General features: G+C 41.7%; 1 protein-coding gene across 1 annotated transcript; it reads left to right on the top strand.

Annotated features, from left to right (window-relative positions):
- The first annotated feature begins 4395 nt into the window (after window positions 1–4395).
- On the top strand, window positions 4396–18419 carry rnf32 (ring finger protein 32). The gene is made up of 7 exons (XM_088322625.1): window positions 4396–4410; window positions 5006–5231; window positions 6572–6714; window positions 9970–10127; window positions 11362–11470; window positions 16446–16616; window positions 18192–18419. Exons 1-7 carry the CDS (start codon window positions 4396–4398, stop codon window positions 18417–18419), a joined length of 1050 nt encoding a protein of 349 aa, XP_088178751.1.
- Window positions 18420–19412: the final 993 nt, after the last annotated feature.

Raw genomic sequence — 19412 nt, 5'->3', positions numbered from 1 at the left:
GGAGTACTAGGTATAAATAGGAGGACCAATCAGTCAACTAGCAGCAGCTGGCACATGTGAGTGCAATGAGTAATCATATTGTGCACTTTAAAGCAGAGATGGTACAATATATTCAACTTTTATTTAAAAAAACAAAATGATCAGCAAAACCAAAATGACTTCAAGTCCCATGTATATTTGCATACGTCGCATATAATCGAATCCCTTAAACTGCTTTTAAATGGCCACATACTAAAAAAATAAAATCGAAATATTAATTCAGCATTTGCCTAAACATTGATAATTTTGTCATTGTTAATAATTATGATAAATATACCGGTAAAAAGCTTAAAATATTACAATTTTAAACTATTTACTGTGCCTTCTAGCAGCAATTCAATTCCAGACACTCGTACAGCATCCTCGTATAACACAATCATTTTCATCTTGGACTCCAATGTTGTTGTCACTGTTTTCCACTTTTCCTTCCTCCTATAACTACATTTCTTGGGAACCATCATTATCGGCAGAAAAAGAAAGGAAAACCAAAAAAATCACAGTAAAATAAGATCTGGTCCCTGTAAGTCAAGCAGATCAAGCAGAGTTTTATCTGCTGTTACTATGTGTTATTGAAAATCTGTGTTTTGTTTTCAGCATTATTTTTCCAAAGAAAAGGCTTGTGACCCACTGAAAACAGGTCTGTGACCCACTTTTGGCTCTTGACCCACCAGTTGAGAAAAACAGTTATATACCATCCCACCAAAAAGCAGGGCTACCAAATACGAAGACCTTTAGTCTATTACTGCAGTTTATTGTAAAAAAATTGTTTACCCATTTTCTATGAAAAATATGAAAATAAAAAACAAACAAAATATTCATTTTTCATCAATCATGTTGCTAAAAGTCGGAAACAGATATTTTCATGGCATATTGACAGTATAATAATCGGTGTTTTTTTTTTTTTTTAGTTTTTTAAAGTGATAACATTGTCTAGGAACCACTTTGAACCTAAAATTAACCTAAAAAAATAGATAAAAATACAAAAGAAGCGTCACAATTACCGATTGGAATCACCTGTGCCCACTCATTTGGCGCCAGCCGCTGCCGGCTATCTGAATGGCTCACTGTCCCTATTTAAACCCAGACCTGTCACTCTCCTGTGGTCAGTCCATCTGTAAACCTCTGTTTATACAAGGGAAGCCTTTTTCCGACCCTGACTCCCACCTGTCCGGTATTTGCTCCAGTTTGTCTCCGGCTACGACCTGTTTTGTTCCCGACCACGTCTGCTCTCCCGTCCCGGCTTAGGACCCGTTTTTTGATCCTGACCATGTCTGCTCTCACGTCCTGGCTTACCACCCATTTCTGTCCCCGACCACGTTTTTGCTCTCCTGTTCCGGCAATCGACCTGTTTCTCCGTCACTGACTCCGCCATCTTCCGCTACGTAAGATCCACTTCCATATTCGCTTGCCTCCCGCGTCCAGCGAGCACTGGATCGTGGGCGCTGCCCTTCCTCTCTCTATCAATAAACTTGTGGTTGACGCTATGCATTTGGATCCTGATTCCGTTCTGGTTGTGACATATTCATTTTCCATCAATCATGTTGTTACAAGTCATGAACAGATATTTTTATGCCAAATTGACATTATAATGATTGGTGTTTTGCAGTTTTTTTAAAAGTGATTACATTGTATATGAAGCATTCAGAACCTAAAAAAAGTCTTACGTATTTTAGATAAAAATACAAAAGAAGATTAATATATCAAGGGGTTATTTGGGTATTGTATGTTATAAGAGTCACTAGCGATACAATTCCAAGTTTGTAATGTCATTTCTTTATTTTCTCATTTTTTTGGTGCCATTAGGTATTGTTTTTTTGCTTTGATTTTGAATGTGTCTTCCCTGCAAGGAGAAAAAAATGGAATAGGGGTAGGCACTTAAAAGCTTCGACTTCAGCCGACCACCTTTGGGAACATGTTTAAGTATATTATTGTATTCTACAGCTGTTTTTTGAGCAAATCATTACATTTTCCTTTTGTTAACTCATAATTGATGCATTTTTTTTGACTGTGACAAAATAAAATGCCACAAACAAACAGTAAGTACAGTAGACATTTCATTTTCATTTAATTTTATCCATCCATTCAGGCAGGCAGGCAGTGGCTCAGGAGGTAGAGCGCTCGTCTTGGGATCAATCCCGGCTCCTCCGTGTTACATGTCGAAGTGTCCTTGGGTAAGACACTGAACCTCTAACACCCCCAATAAGCAGGTTAGCGCCTTACATGGCTGCACGGCCGCTATTGGGAAATGTGATGCACAATGTAAAGCGCTTTGGGAAGTCTTGACTTGAAAAGCGCTATTTAAATGCAGATCATTTCATTTCATTATATTCTTTGTGTACACCTGTAAATATAACCTAAATCATAACATAATGCCTGAAAGGGAGTGGGACAAAGGCATCTTATTAAATCCCACCCCTTTTCTCTCATATACAAAACTTAAAGCAATTTAAATTAAATTTCCTGCCACTTTTGTAGAACTGATATTCCCAGCAGGGGCGATGCAGGTTTTTACAGCTCACACGCAACTCATATACAGCAAACAATATTTTTTGGAACAGAGTAAAACATTTGTTACTGTGTTATTACAGGTAATGGACCAATAATATTAGATAGTATAGAATAGCGTGGCAGCACGGCGGCGCAGTGGTTGGCGCGTGCGCGGCACAGTTCTGAGGTCATGAGATCGAACCTTCCTGTGTGGAGTTTGCATGTTCTTCCCGTGCTCGCGTGGGGTTCCTCCGGGTACTCCAGTTTCCTCCCACATTCCAAAAACATGCATTTCAGGTTAAGTGGCCGGTTCAAATTGTCCCTAGGAGTGAATGAGCAAGAGAGTTGTCTGTCCCTGTGTGCCCTGCGACTGGCTGGCAACCAGTTTAGGGTGTCCCCTTCCCAATGCCCGAAGACAGCTGAGATGGGCTCCAGCACCCCCGCGACCCTACTGAGGATAAGTGGTGCAGATAATGGATGGATGGATGAATAATATAGAGGGTATGCAACATACAATATACAATATAAATGAACGAAACATGAAAGTGGGACTACAAAGGATATGGTAGAATAAAATCTGGTTCTAACTGAACAAAACATGGAAATAAAACGGCACAAGAATTAGTCCTGCACGTGGCTAGAACAACAGCAAGGGTGCTATGAAGATGAAACCATGAGCAATTGTACTAATTACTTGTGATTGAAAAAAATAATAATAAAAATAGGACGACACGGGGTATGATTGGAACACTGACTAGCTTTAATTGAACACAAAATGAAAGTAAGACATACAGGATATATGTTGATGAATAAAAATTGTGAGTGTCCTTATGACAAGACCATAAAATACCAGATCTAAAAAACACTACACAATCAAGTCAAATAAACAAATTTGCAAAAATGTATATATAAAGGCGCAGCACGGCGACGCAGTGGTTAGCGCGTGTGCAGCACAGTTCTGAGGTCATGAGATCGAACCTTCCTGTGTGGAGTTTGCATGTTCTCCCCGTGCATGCGTGGGTTTCCTCCAGGTACTCCAGTTTCCTCCCACATTCCCAAAAAACTTGCATGTCAGGTTAATTGGCCTGTCCGAATTGTCCCTAGGTGTGAATGAGTGAGTGAGTTGTCTGTCCCTGTGTGCCTTGCGGCTGGCTGGCAACTAGTTCAGGGTGTCCCCTGCCCACTGCCCAAAGATAGCTGGGATGGGCTCCAGCACCCCTGCGACCCTACTGACGATTAACACTGCAGATAATGGATAGATGGATGGTATATATAAAGGCAAAATAAAAGGGTAAAAGAAAGATTAACTTGTATTTAAATCATCCTTAATTTATCCCCCCAAAATCAATTATGTTTGAATTTTATTTTTGGTAATGTTTTGCATTGTAAAATGACAAGTTATATCAGTAAAAGTTGACCGTTAATTTCTGGTGATTCTGAATATTGACTCCCTTCCATCAAAACATGTTTCTTGTGTAAAACACGGCGAAACTTTTGCTTACATACCAAGCCAATAAAATAATAATTCAATACATTTATCTAGACAAGTTGGGAATCATGCTCTAATCGTTTTAACAGTCTCTCAGAGGATATCAGCTCCCTTTCATCACATGATCACACCATTATCATATTCTATTTCTATTCATTTTGTTTTGATTGTATTTTAACTATTGTATGTGTCCTTGTATTAGTTGTTTTGACTGAAAAGTGCTTTACGAATAAATTCGATATATTTAATAAGCTGTTTCTGCCTTTTATTCTGAAAGCGCTCTAGTTTCTTTCTCATCCGCCAATCGGATGCGGGCAAGGAAGGACACGGCGGTGAATGCTATGTTACCTAGCAACCGATCTAAACTGTGCGTTGATAAGATGGCAACGAGGAAGGTTTGGCTTTCGCCTCTTTCTAAAATTGATATAAAATAAACAAAAGCGTCTCAAGAAGCACTTTTTAGCGTCACGTTTTTGTGTTCGGGTAGACACACGTATTCAAGACTAAAAGTTTTGTGTTGATTAATGTAAATGAGATGCTTACGTACTTGTAGTGACTCTGTACCATAGCGCAAAAAAAAAACAGTTAAAACGCGTGGTTGTTTTATTTCAAAATGAAACACTTGGAGAAAATGGATTTTTCAGGGACTACCAATTTTTGTGTTTTTTAACTGTTGAATAAAAAGACAAGGATTAAAGTTTGATAGTTTGAGCAAACCTATCGACACAAATGTTACTCTTGTTCCTGAATTGATTAACAAATTACTGTTTAAATAGTGTAATAAGCAATGTATGGCATTATAATTACTTTAAAGAATTAATAAAATTACTTTCCAAAAACATTTCTCTGATAAGACTTTGTCTTTACCAGTCATGCCTTTTGCCTCTTTTTGCTAAACATGCATGAATTGGAATTGTTTGAAAAAAAAATCTATTTTGGTGTCCTAATTAAGAAGGGCTTGTAGTTATGAAATGTTTTCCTTTTTGACAGGACTCTAAAGTAAACAGCCGGTTGGTGTTCACATCAGTGGCCCTTCAAGATCACATCACCCGGAATCTTCTGGAACCCGATTTCTTGCTTTCGGACCCGTTGCTTACGTTCAGGGGCAAAGCAGTTTGCCGTATAAAAGAGAGAGTGCCCCGACGCATAGATCCTCTGGGGTTTGGTGAGGATCAAGAATATGTGCTGGACCCAACTCCGCCCCCTCTCTCGCTAGGTAGGACGCTAGTTCTCTCTCTTTTTTTAATTTAAGAAACAATTTTATTACAAGAGAAAACTACAGTGGATTCCTGGGATTTGACAACCCCACCTAACATTGTTTTTGAAATTTTGGGAATACAATGTTTAGACTTTCTACAGCATTTTCCATACCAACCAAAAATATTTTTGCATGCCCAAAAACGGATTAAAATCATATTTTGCAGTGCTGATGCATATAGAGAGTTACTACTCAAAGATCCCTGTCTGCTATTGGTCGCTGTTATAGATCATGCTGGTCTGCTATTGGTTTCCGTCAGGGCATTATAAAAATGCAGATATCTTATTGGCTATGTTTTCTCTTTATTCAGTTAAGACTAATCATCAAGACTTTGCAAGTCGGAGATACTAACAGTATTTTTTATACTGTGCTCGCTAAGGCTTGCTGGATGCTAAATGGGGAAGCAAAACCATGATAACCAACTACAGTAAGACTACAAAAATAGATCTACAGTTCAAGAATTCCTTAAACACCTGGGTGATCGGGGCACCACTTCCTGTGGTGTCTTGGACTGAGCCCATCCAGGCTGTTGTTTTGGATAGGGGTTTGTTCCCCCACATGAAACAGATTTCCGTGGTTACCAGTAGCAGGAGAAGCCCACTGATCGGACTCAGATACAGCACCTTCATCATCCAGTTGCCATTGGTTTCGATGTAAAGCATCACCCTGCTCAGAGAAGAGCCAAATATTTGTATTTACGAATAGCGGTGTGTGACAAAAATGATACTGGACCTTAAATCACTGAGGAAATATCACAAAAATACTACAAAAATCCTTCGACAGAAATACTACAAAAACAAAACAAAAATACAACTACAGCAATGCAACCCAACTAAGCATCATTTTTAGTGCTTAAAACAAAGACAATATATATTATTTTGCTTTATTTATGAGGATTTAATTTAGAACTAATTAAATGAGACTAATCTAATTAAAGACGAACATAAAATGAATTATAACATGTAGATGTTGGCACATATATTTATTCTTGAATGAGTATAGGATATCTATCCAGGACCAGTTCCATGGCCACATTTTTAACCCAATGCAACCCATGACTTAGTGTTTGCCCACCAATCTGCAATATATTACTTTTGTTTGGTATTTAAATGGTTTTATTTGAGCGACCAGAGGTTCGGAAGTTATTTAATATAGATTTCTATCCCTCTCTAGAGTACAATTTTATTTTACAATCCCTACCGCAGAACAGATTAATGTCAGATCTCGGTGGTCTATTGTAGTTTCGCAATTTTTAGGATAAAATTTGTGATTGGTTTGATGTTTTTTTTGTCCACCAGCTCAGAAGATGGGCTTAGTGGCCTTGCCCCCGAAGAGGCTGAGTGAAGACGAGTGGATTTTGGTAAAGGCTAAATCGGTCCAGCAACGAGGATCGGAGCAGCCTTGCGCCATATGCAGGGAGGCATTTTGCCTTTTGCCTCAGGTAAAAAAATAAAAGAAAAAAATAGGGTTTGTACTCCGTTTCATTGCCAAATTCAAGCACTTTTTAAAGGACCTTTAAAGCCAATTTTCGAATTTCTCCAGTACCATTCATAGAAGAAATCCAGTGTAAATCTTGTATTTTGCAGCTGTGATTTATGTATGCAAATTTTAATCTTGCATGTCCTGTCACGACCAGCACAAAAGGTAGACCCAATCGCGTAACGTTACTCACAAGTTTATTGAGATAGCGAGGAAAGGCAGCGCCCGTGATCCGGTACTCGCTGGACGCGGGAAACAAGCCGCTCACAGAATCGGAACGTGTTCCGAATGCGGAATTGGATCTTCCGGAGCGGGGGATCGTGGTGTCGAAGACGGAAAAAACAGGTCGATAGCCGGGACAGGAGAGCAAAACATGGTCGGCATCAAAAACGGGTCGTAAGCCAGAACGGGAGAGCAAAACGTGGTCGGGGTCAAAGAGCAGGTCGTAGCCAGAGACAAACGGGGAAATCAGGAACGGACGGGTGGAAAACGGGTGCAATAAAAGTGCTTGCCTTGTAGAAACAGAGGTTCGCTGACGGACTGACAACAGGCGAGTGAAAGGACTGAGCTTAAATACAACGGGGAACCAATTAGGAAGCTCGCAGCAGCAGGCGCCAAACGAGCAAGCACAAGTGGAGTTAATCAGTCATCATGACATGTGCATGTATCATACATACGCTTTTTAGTCTTGAGTTTTTGAAATTTCTGCAAATATAGGTGTTGGATAATAATGACTTATACAAAGCTTACTTCGCATTACAATTGATGATTGAGAAACGCTACCTTAATTTGTTTGCATAGCCCATAATAAATATCCATAATTGAAATGTAATCCTTGCACTGATACGGTGCCCTGTTTAGATGTAGCATTAAGCTGTCTTCTTGGGAGCACCCCGTATGAGGCGATGACGCTGCACAGGCCAATGTCATACAAACTAATGCCAGCTGTCGTTCATCACACGGCAAAAAGAAATGCAATGGCAAAGCAAAAACACCAGAGAGAAGTGTTGGCATGATTTTTAAGCAGATTTGTTGAGAAACATGGCAACAATTTCAAAAATTTGCAAGCACTTTACCCAAAATTCAAGTACTTTTCAATCCTTGAAAACAACAAGCATTTTCAAGGATTTCGAGCAACTGTACAAACCCAGAATAAATCTATCAATGATGACTTTGCCCTGTCAGGCTCTGGCTTGTAGCGTCTGCTCTAATGGCTTCTGAAAAGGGGACGCAGCAGGGGGGGCCTTTTTCAGTGTTGTGGTGACTGTGGCCAAAACAAAGACAAATCAATATTAGCCCTCCTCCATGTCAACTGCCTTGTGTGCCAATCCACATTGCCCAAAGGAGCATAAAAGAGGTCCGCTTACAGGTAGTCCGAGTTCCAGCCGCCTCACAGAGTCTCCAGCTGGTTGCCTCTTATCCTTTGGGCAAATAACACCTAGTTACACACTTTCATATATGGGCTTGAATACACGTCTTGAGCAGGAAGCACGTGTTTGAAATGTCTACAAAACCTTTTCAAATGTAGATTGCTTATTTATTGAAAAGAGAGACAAAATGAAATATTTGACCTACCATGAAAACAAAAACTGTTGGGTTCTTTTCTAACATGTTTTTGTTTATAAGAGGGTGTATGGAAAAGAGGGGTCTTCAACTCAATTTACCTGGGGGCCGCCAAAGCTAGGGTCAGGGTTGTAAAGCACAAAGTGTGTTATAAGAATACTTCGTGTATAATAAGAATACAAAATCCCCTCGTTCTTCCCGGCCCAAAAACCCTCCATCAATCCATTATCTGCACCGCTTATCCTCAGTAGGGTCTCGGGGATGCTGGAGCCCATCACAGCTATCTTCGGGCAGTGGGCAGGGGTCACCCGGAACTGGTTGCCAGCCAGTCGCAGGGCACACAGGGACAGACAATTCGCTCGCTCATTCACACCGAGGGACAATTTTGGACCGGTCAATTAACCAAACATGCATGTTTTGGGGGATGTGGGAGGAAACTGGAGGGCCTACGTGGGAGAATATGCAAACTCCACACAGGAAAGTTCGATCTCAACACCACAGAACTGTGCCGCACATGCGCTAACCACTGCGGTGCCATGCTGCCCCTACCCAACAACCCAAACACCAAATACACAGACACACATAATGGTTAAGATGAAAACAAAATAAATAAATACAATTATGGCAAGGCACAAAGTAACCATGTGAGGAATGGGACCTGAGGGAGGCTCATCCGTACTGATAGGGATGGTAGCAGATGGCCTCCAGAAAGGATGTTATCAGAACTCGAACAGACGGTGAACCCAGACGCGTTACGTTTTCACACAATCTTTATTTTATGGGAATGGGAAATTCATGTGCCTGAACACAAACGCCAGTGTTTAGGCGATCGCTGGGCAGAAAAAGTGAGATAGAGGAGTCAGGCGCCAGAAAACAGGAAGCCAGAGGCAGACGAGATCGAAACCGGACAGGACAGACAGGATAGATACCAGATACACGAGCAGATACCGGACAGGACGGAACGGACTGGATTGATACCGGATACTGGAGCAGGATACTGGACAGGACTTGACAGACGGGATCGATACCGGATACTGGAGCAAGATACTGGACAGGACGGAACAGACAGGATCGTTACCGGATACATGAGCAAGATACTGGACAGGGCAGGACAGAGGGGATTGATACCGCATACAGGATACTGGAGCAAGATACCGACAGGACGGGACAGACTGGATTGATACCGGATACACGAGCAAGATACCGGACAGGGCAGGACAGATGGAATCGATACCGGGTACACGAGTAAGATACCGGACAGAACAGGACAGACGGGATCGATACCGGATACTGGGGACTAGAGCAAGATACTAGACAGGACGAGACAGGCGGGATCGATACCGGATACTGGATACACAAGCAGGATACCGGACAGAGTCAAAATATTCTTCTTGCAAGCGCAGAGGTTCTTTGACGGACTGACAAGGAGTGAATGATAGCACTGAATTTAAATAGGAGGGGAGCCAATCAGGAAATGAGCAGCAGCTGGCGCCAAACGAGCGGGCCCAAGTGAGGGCAATGGGCAACCGTGACAGATTTTCAGTCATTGAATCACACCCTACCTTATTATTTTTTGCAGTGCACGATTTAAAAAAAATAATACCACATAACCTAGATGCGTGTCATATTATTCTACGTTTTTCTATGTGGCCAGGTCTTGCTGTCGTGCTCGCACGTCTTCCACAAAGCGTGCCTGCAGGCCTTCGAGAGGTTCTCGGGCAGGAAGTGTTGCCCCATGTGCCGTCACGAGCCGTACCAAACGCGAATCATCCACCACGCCGCGCTCCTTTTCCGGAACCGGTGCGCCACCAAGTCAGTTATTCTACATCTAGTGCCTTGCAAAAGTAATGCCCCCAAGTTCCAAACGTATTCATAAATATTTTCCAAGAATCTATACTATGTAAAACATAATTGTGGAAACAAACCAAATGTATTCAACATTTCATATTGTGTTAGCAATTTTTTTAAGTAGACATTGCAAAAATAGTGGCCCCCCCGTTGAGTTAATATTTTTGAGTTTCTATCTCTAAGTTTTGCACATTTTGAAACAAATATTTGCCCATTCTTCCTTACAAAACTGCATAAGTTCCTTTAAGTGTGATGGTGATTTTTTTTGTGCACAGCATTTTTTTTTTAGATCTTTCCACAACTGCTCTATAAGGTCTGGTCATTGGCTTGGCCATTCTAACACCTTTATATTGTTAGTTTTACACTATTTCATTGTAGATTTTTCTTTAAGGTTAGGGTTGTTGTCCTGTTGGAAAGGGAACGTGCGCTCCATTCTCAGATCTTCTGCCAGAATCACCCCGAACTTTGCTCCATCCATCTAACCAATAAAATCCTAACAATTTTACCAGTCCCTGCTGAAGAAAAGCAACCCCAGAGCATGATGCTGCCACCACTATATTTAACAGTGAGGATGGTGTATTAAAGGTGATGTGCAAAGTCTAATTTTGGTCTCATCTGACCAGAGCACTTTTTTCTATATGTTACGTGTGTCTCCCAAGTGGATTCATGCAAATGCAAAATGGGCCTCTTAGGGAAATGGCTCTCTTCTTGCCACTCTTACGTAAAGGTACGATTAATAGTTGTCTTATGCACAGATTGTCCCACCTCAGCTGTGTATGCCTGCAGGTCATCCATTGTGATCATGAGCCTCTTGGTTGCTTCTCTGATTAGTTTTCTCTTTGTTTGGGACAAAACCTTAAAGGGATAGACAGGTCTTGGTAGGTTTGAAGTGGTTTTATGCTCTCTTTATTTTGATATCATTGCTCGCACGGTACTGAGGGAGATGTGTAAATGTCACAAATCCCATTCCTGCTTTATCCTGGACCTGCCTTATTTATTCTTTGGTCTTCACAAGGCTTTCTGTTTAGGTGCATTTAAACTAACATTAGTCATTTAGGTTGACAAGGATCATTCAGAAGCCTTACTTGCTCGAGACACATCACAGGAAGTTGTGCAGCGACGACCCTGGTGGTTAGGGGAACCGTGAATACTATCATACATCGATGTATTAAGTGTTGATGTCACTTTCTTCTCTTAGAATTCAAGCGTTCTGGAAAGGCTACGTGGCTCGGAAATGGTACGGGAATGTCCGGAAAACCGTCTGCCCGAAAGACAAACGCCTCCGGCGCAAATTCTTCGAATTCAAGGTGAGTTGGTTTCGATCGTGGTTCCATTGATTTTTGTTCCACCGTAATGGGTCGATGGAAAAGTATGTTGTCGAAAGCACTCGCTGACCCCGGTACTCCGCCTTCAACTGCGTTCATCCTCTCCAGCCCCTTTGATGCTTTGTGAGGTCCTCCATATTTGTTCGCTAATACGGAGAGAGAGTTTTTGTGTTTAAGTCAAACAGTCTGAAACATTCCAGACTCCTCACAAAAGCCCGATGCCCTCCTGAGCTTGTTTGGGTTCTGCCGTTCCTTCATCGATTAATGAGTGCGTGCTTGTCACATTCTGACCCGTGTTTGTTTGCGTGTTGATTGATGGCGTTGCGTTTGTGGCGCCTCGTAGCAACAAGCCGCGGGGGAGCCGAGTTATCCACAACATTTAACACCCAAACAAAAGGGGGATATACGTTATTTTTTAAGTACCATATTTGGTTGACTAAACCGCACTTGAAAAACCCAAATTTGCCAGAGATTTAAAAGTGCACATTATAACCCGGTGCACCTTATATACCGCAGAATACAATGGGAAATAGTTTAAATTCATACAGTAGTTACACATGTGCATTAATATACGAGGTTTTATGGTATAGTACCGTATTTGTGTAATGACTGATCCGTCGAAAAACAGTGTTGACCAGAATCGCAAAATATTGTGTGCGACAGGAATCAAACCTGGGTCATGGCGGTGTGCGCGCCGACTCTTATGAAATAGACCAAATACAGATGACAATTGAAAAGGCATTTGACTTCATCTCATTATCATACTATTGTCATGATGCCATAAACAAATGAAAGCCTGAAAGATAAAATAAACAAAACGTCCAATTCATCATCACTTAAACAAATAGTTGTTTCCCTCGTCATGCTTTCTTCCAGGACGACATTCTGTTTTTCTCCATTGTCTAACTTTAACTTCAAATTTGAACTTATTTCCTCTTCCTTGCGTGGAAACGTGCATTAAGTAGGCACAATTCAAAAAACAAATACCAGCAAGGTCAAAAAAAAGAAAAAAAGGCTGCACATATCAAATAAAAATTGCAGACCATAACACCTATCTAGATAGAGTTTTGCATTAATTTGGCAGAAGGCAGATGGGTGGGAGGGGGTGGTGTAGGGTAGGGAGAGAGTTCAGAGCCTGATGGAAGCCTGATTGAAGAAATAGTCTTTGACCCTGCTACTCCAGTTCTGTCTCTGATTTTCCCTGACGGCAGCAGGTTGAGTACGCTATGAGATGGGTGGGTGGGGTCATCTGCAATCCTGGTAGCTTTGCAAGTAAGGCAGGAGTAGTTGTTGTTTTTGGCACCGTGAGTAAAAAAAAGTGCGATAATGAAAAAAAATTAATGACTATTTGTATGTCATCTGTATCACTAGTGGTTAGGGTCCAATCTGGATTGTCTCAGTCACTGGTAGCAGACGACAAGGTCATCATAGATTGCTATTATGGTTGCAGTATTCTATATAGTCTGTCTTGCTTTGAATAAATAGGTGCCATGATGTATTTGTTAGGTTTATTATCGCTTAATAAGGAGAATAGCAATTATTAATAAGGGGAGCAATTGGCTGAGGTTGACAGGTATGAGTTTGTCATGTGAAAACTGCAATACATTCTGATTTGATCTTGTGTTTACAAAAGCGATATGCCTGCTCTTAAACGTCTGACAGCACAGCGCAGCAAAGTTCAGAGCGAGCACATGGCGTGTTTGCTCGACCCGTCGGAAAAAGGCGTCCCGCCTTGTAAAGGAGCCTACGCTCGTGTGCTTTGCCGTTGTCGAATAAGTGATAAAGGCAAGCTGTAAAGTAATCTTGATTGCTTTATACCGGGAAAACCATGTTTTATGTAACGTGATGACATTGACCTACTGTACAGGCTTTACGGTAATCAGATTTTGTCGCCCTTAATTGAAAGTGTTTAGATTGTTAAAGGTATCAATTATGGCTGCAACGATTAGTGGATGTGGTTGACAAAAATCAGAAAGAGAAAAAGTTGGCGATGAACTTAATTCCTAACTTCTAAAGTCGCACATGCCCTACGATGTTTCTGTCTCAAGTGGTAACATACAGAGATAACTGCGTCAACATCATGAAATGAAATGAAATGATCTGCATTTATATAGAGCTTTTCAAGTCAATGACTTCCCAAAGCGCTTTACATTGTGCTTCACATTTCCCAATAGCGGCCGTGATCTGTGCAGCCATGTAAGGCGCTAACCTGCTTATTGGGGGTATTGGGGTTTCAGTGTCTTACCCAAGGACACTTCGGCATGTAACACGGACAAGCCGGGATTCGAACTGGGATCCCTTAATCCTAAAACGATCGCTCTACCTCCTGAGCTACTGCCGCCCCAACATCAATTATGCGTACCAAAACTTTTAAAGTTTGGGAGCATTTTAGCCTGATACGGCTACTAGTTACTAGTTGACTATTAGAATAATTGTTAGTTGCAGCTAGAGGTAAGATCGGGCCTAAAAATTCCAGCCCGACCTGGGCCCGCAGGTGTTAAAGCCCGCCCCAGCTAGAGCCTGACCAATTAACTTGATTTGAGTGGCCAAGCTAGAATCAAACCCGAAGTTTTATATTTCATTTGTGAGGACTCAGGAGAAGGGTGATTTTGGCTGACTCAGCCCCCCGCCTCCCTCCTGCCGTGCAGGCAGAACGTGCATGCTGCGTTGTGCAGATCCTCCATAAAGAAAATGAAAAAAAAAAAAATCTATCTACCCTGGTCATATCCCTTGAGATGGGTGACCGACAGGAAGACAAACACATACACACAAAAAAAAGAAAAGAACAAAGGGAAAAAAAAAAATTAAAAATTAAAAAATTACCATGGCCAACTCAAATTCCCAAACACCCAAGTTGGTCATTCTTTCGTCCCTCCACATGAAACGGGACACGAGAAAGCGGCCATGTCACTCGGGTCAAGGTGACACAACACATTCTTCTGTTCAACAGTAGGGCCCAACGGCTTTCACTGGTTTACCCCTGCCGTATCAGACAGGTGCCCTGCCCATCCCTTTGAACACGTCCAAACATCCCACTATCCTTTCACAACACCTCTCCACTCATTCCTATCACCAACAAGAGATCTAGCGTCCACTACATTCTATTTACTTCTGCTCTCTGGATCTTCTTCAACATTCGCTCCTCATCCATCCTCTCCATGTGTCCAAACCAACAGAGTACTCCCTTATCCAAATGCTTGCTCAGTACCACTACTACTCCAGTTCTGTCCCTCACAATTTCATTTCTGAATCTATCCAATCTTGTCACTCCTAACATACTCCTCAAACACTTCATCTCATAAACATTTAATTTCCTTCTCAAATCTGCATTACCTAGCCACTCCTTTGCACATCTGTTCGTACTCCAGTGTTATTGTTATTGTATAGTGACTTGTTTACCTGACTGCCCATTTTGCACATCTGATTAGCTGCTCCTCTTGCACTCTTTGCACTACTGTATGATACTATACATAGCTATAATTATTTAATATATTATTAGTACTTCAATACTCCAACTCAATACAACATTTTATTTATATCTGTACATTCAAGGAAACTGTGCGGGTCAGATGTATCGACATTTCGTTCTGTATACACGTGTATAAGAATGACAAAGTATATCTGAATCTGAATTCAGGCTCCAAGTCTAGATGGCGACGCCCCTGTTCGGCTGCGGCTACATCGGCTCGCTACAGTTTTTTACACATCGGCCATAAAACCCAGTCTTCGACTCAGTTTTGACGGCGCACAAAGTCAACTCAAACTGCAGATTAATATACGATCGCAGTTTTTGTTGCTAGATATGCGATCATCCAGACATCAAGCGCTCGGTGCTACGACCACTCAGGAGTGTTTATTTAGCCACGGACTGCTACATCAACAAGACCCAGCGGCCTACAAAGCAGCAAAGCAGAGTGGCAAGAGAGCGGTGTGCCGGAGGAGGAAGCGAGGTTGTCGGGCCGGGCTAACCGCTAGGCTAAACCCTTCAAAACGCCTCTCCCATCCATTTTCCTCTCCAACGTTCGCTCTCTGGACAATAAACTGGACCATCGAACCGCGAGATGACGAACTGCTGCGCTAAAATTCTGACGAACACATGGTTAATCTTATCTATCCCGGCTGATGCTCAAGGAAACTGTGCGGGTCAGATGTATCGACATTTCGTTCTGTATACACGTGTACACGAATGACAATAAAGTAAATCTGAATCTGAAAGTCTGCACCATACAACACAGACGGCACAATCACACTCTCATACAGTCTTCTCTTAACATCTATACTCATACTGTTGTTCCTCGTCTCCTCAGAGCACCCAAAACCTTGCTTCCTTGATTCACTCTGTGCAATACCTCGCACTCCATTCCACCAACTGCGGCCACATCACAACCCAAGTACCTAAAGCTTTCAACTTCTTCCAGCACCTGTCCATTCAAGCTTATTTCCAACGCCATGCCCACTGCATCACGTGAACACTTCACCTTACTCTTCCCAACATTCACACATAACCTACGCCTATCACACACTCTTCCATACTCCATTACCAACCTTCTCAATGTTTCCTCGGAATCAGCCACAAGCGCTGTGTCATCTGCAAACAACTGACTTACCTGCCACACCATTCCACTGTTATCCATCATCTCTACACCTTTGCCAAATACTCTTGCATTCACCTCTCTCACCACACCATACATGTACACATTAAAAAAAAAAAACAATGTGGTGTGGATATTTTTTTTTTTTAAAAAGTCAGTGAGATGCCTGGCCTGAACGTAATGATCGACATCTTAGTCCCGACCAGCTGTGGGCTGTGCTCTGGCCCAAGATTTTACCTCTAGTTGCAGCTCTTGTGTCAATGTAACTTTCTTCACATTTTGAAAATTTTAACACAATTAGACCTCATATGAACAACATGCATGAGTATATACTGGCATGCTAATAGAGCGCTCCTTTTCATCAGTTGCAGGAGCTGACAGATGACTTGGTGCGACACTGTCACATCGACGCCGAAGCTTTCCTCCGAGATATCGACCGCTCGCTGTCATCGAGCCGACAGATTTTCCGGCAGCTCGAGAGAAAAAAGATAGTCGCCGAACCTCAGGAGGATGACTGGGAACGCATACACAGTCAGGTCAGGAGGGGGAAAAAGTCAAAAGGTTGGCCTTCAATTACAGCATTTATTAGTGTATAACACCCATTTCTTTACATATAAAATAACTCAAAGTTTGGGTTCGCATTCTACATGAAGTTTTACCGAATCACTGACCTCAATCACAAAATATTGGATGCAACAGGAATCAAACCAGGGTTGTGACAGTGAGAGCAATGAATCCTAACCACTAGACTGCCAGTAGTATAGCTGACATTCAAAAAGGCATTTGATTTCATTTTATTATCACACTACTTTTTGTCACAGTACCAGGAACAAATGTTGAAAGGAGAAAAGAGAAAGTTGTGCTAAAAGACATACAGTACTGTTCAGAATAACAGTGCAATGTCTCTAACTAGAATATCCCTGGTTAATAGTATATTTCTTATTTGTTACATGCCAGACAAGTTACCAGTAGGTGTAATAGATTTTCAGAAAACAAACAAGACCCAGCATTCATGATAGGCAGGCTCCGAAGGCTGTGCAATTAGCAAAATAGTTCAAAGGGGTGTGTTAAAAAAATAGCAGTGTCTGCTGTTGACTATACAAACTCAAAATTATTTTTTATTTCCCAAAAAATGGTAGGACTTGGCAATCCTAACATTAAGTTGCATGACCAGTGTTTTATAACTTCTTCACTTGTGTGTGGCATAGAGTCTACCAACTTTCAGTTGTTATTTTGCGCCGTGACTGCTTCAGAACATTCTACAATTCATTTAAATTTTTTGGTTTTGCTTCACAAACAGCATTTTTCATATTGCCCCACAAGTTTTTGATTGTATTGAAATCTGGGGATTGGGCTGGCCACTCCATAACATAAACTTTATTGGTTTGGAATAAAGACTTTGTTTTAGTTTCGTTATTTGGTTGTTCTGGTTTTTTTTTGCCGTTTTTCGGTTACTTTTCGTTCATTTACATACATTTGAGAATGTACTTTTTTTTACTCCTTTTCAAAATTTCTAAATACTCTCAGTACATCTTCATGCTTGTCTATATTTTAAAATATTTAGGTCCGTTTCTGGACTTTTTCACTTTTCACGAGCTTTTGTACTTTTACGACACATTTCAGTACTTTTCCAGTTATTTTTAAACTTTTTGGTTCATTTTCATTTAAAGGTCTGTTTTTTGACCATTTTTTATTCATTTTGTGTATTTCAAGTTGTTTTTTGGTCGTTTTGGTAGCAGCAAGGAGGACACAAGAGAAGGCATATTTAGAACAGTTCATGTTTACTGTTAAATTCATGTTTAGAACTTTTAATACTGGCAATTTAACCAATTAAACATTTGTTCTAGTCAGACACTATATGCAGTTTAGTCAATCTTTGATACCTTCTGGCTTATTCCCATTTTCTTGGTTTAGTATGTTTATTTACATTTTTAATATTATCTTGTGTTGCAAAATAAAGATTTTTGAAAACATTGAAATGTTTTTTAATCAGCGCTATATTTGTGAAAACCTTTTACAGCCCTACCTCACCCAGGAACTGTTCCCAGCAGCTCCAAGGTAAATTGAGTTTGAGACATTTTCTCTAAATATTCCCCTTTTTGAATGGGCAGGTGACCCAGCGTGGGGTCGGCGACTGCCCCATCTGCCTGACGTCGCTGTCTGGATTAACTACAGAGTCTGCACGCTTCAGTTTCCATAGACAACGGAGACGCTCTGTTCTCCTGTCCTGCTCGCACATCTTCCACCAGGTCTGTCTGGATGCCTTCGAGGCCTTTGTAGCAGACCGCAGTCCTGCCTGCCCCCTGTGCAGGTCCACCTACCACAAGAAGCTCATCTGAAGCTGGTAGGAAAACCAGAATGTCATTGTTTGTAGTCATGATTAATTCAACTAGGTGGTACAGAAGAGGGCGTCACAGCAGCTGAGTGGTTTGCTCTTCCGCGGAGTTTGGGTTTTCACCCAATGCTTGCTTGGGTTTTCTCCCACATTCCAAAAACATGCATGTCAGGTTAATTGGCCGGTCCAAATTGTCCCTAGGTGTGAATGAGCGAGTGAGTTGTCTGTCCCTGTGTGCCCTCACTGGCAGGCAACCAGTTCAGGGTGTCCCCTGCCTACTGCCTGAAGATAGCTGGGATGAGCTCTAGCACCCCTGCAACCCTACTAAGTGGTGCCGATAATGGATGGATGGTACGGTAGACCACGGGATATGAATTTCATCCGTTCTGAGGAGATCGCAAACAGATATTGCTGAATAAAGTGGTGGGACTAACATGTTACAAAGGAACGTGTTTCTGCAACGCAGTTACTTTTTTCGGTCAGTAGTACTTTAACATTTTGTAACTCAATTGTCATTACAATATTGAGTATTATTCTGCTACTTCAGTAGATCATGACTTAAAACCTCGCTAACTGTTCCTCCTTAGCGCACAATAACCCTCAATCTGCCAGCAACTTTTAGATAGATAGATACTTTATTCATCCCCGTAGGGAAATTCACATTTCCAGCAGTCTCCTCTGTTGTTTATTAACAGATTAACAGGATGCCCTCGGGATGCTTTGTTGTAGTTTAGCCACAGCGGAGTGGATGACGTCACACACGCCAGTCCAAAAGTTCGACGTCCCTGCAGCAGATGGAAATCTTTGTGCCCAGGGATACACCACCTCGTGTTAGCGAGTCCACCTCCTCTCCGCTTCCCGCAGGCATTCGTGTCTCTGTCTAACAGCGCTGAAGGTAGCTACACGTTAGCGTCCGGGATGCTAGACGTGAGCCACATTTCCACACAGCAAACTGCACTCCCTGTGCGCTTTGATGTTTTTCACCAGCACAGCCAGT

Source organism: Urocampus carinirostris, chromosome 18 (assembly GCF_059441175.1).
Source record: "Urocampus carinirostris isolate Australia breed hairy pipefish chromosome 18, RoL_Ucar_1.0, whole genome shotgun sequence".
Lineage (NCBI taxonomy): Eukaryota > Metazoa > Chordata > Actinopteri > Syngnathiformes > Syngnathidae > Urocampus > Urocampus carinirostris.
The sequence above is the reverse complement of the archived record's forward strand: the minus strand, read 5'-3'. Positions and strand labels throughout refer to the sequence as shown.

What these genes read in the sequence shown, in the direction of transcription:
- rnf32 (XM_088322625.1), top strand. An exon ending in GCAAATTCTTCGAATTCAAG is followed by an intron (nt 11,471 to 16,445) that starts GTGAGTTGGTTT and finishes CCTTTTCATCAG; the next exon opens with TTGCAGGAGCTGACAGATGA. An exon ending in GGGAACGCATACACAGTCAG is followed by an intron (nt 16,617 to 18,191) that starts GTCAGGAGGGGG and finishes TTGAATGGGCAG; the next exon opens with GTGACCCAGCGTGGGGTCGG.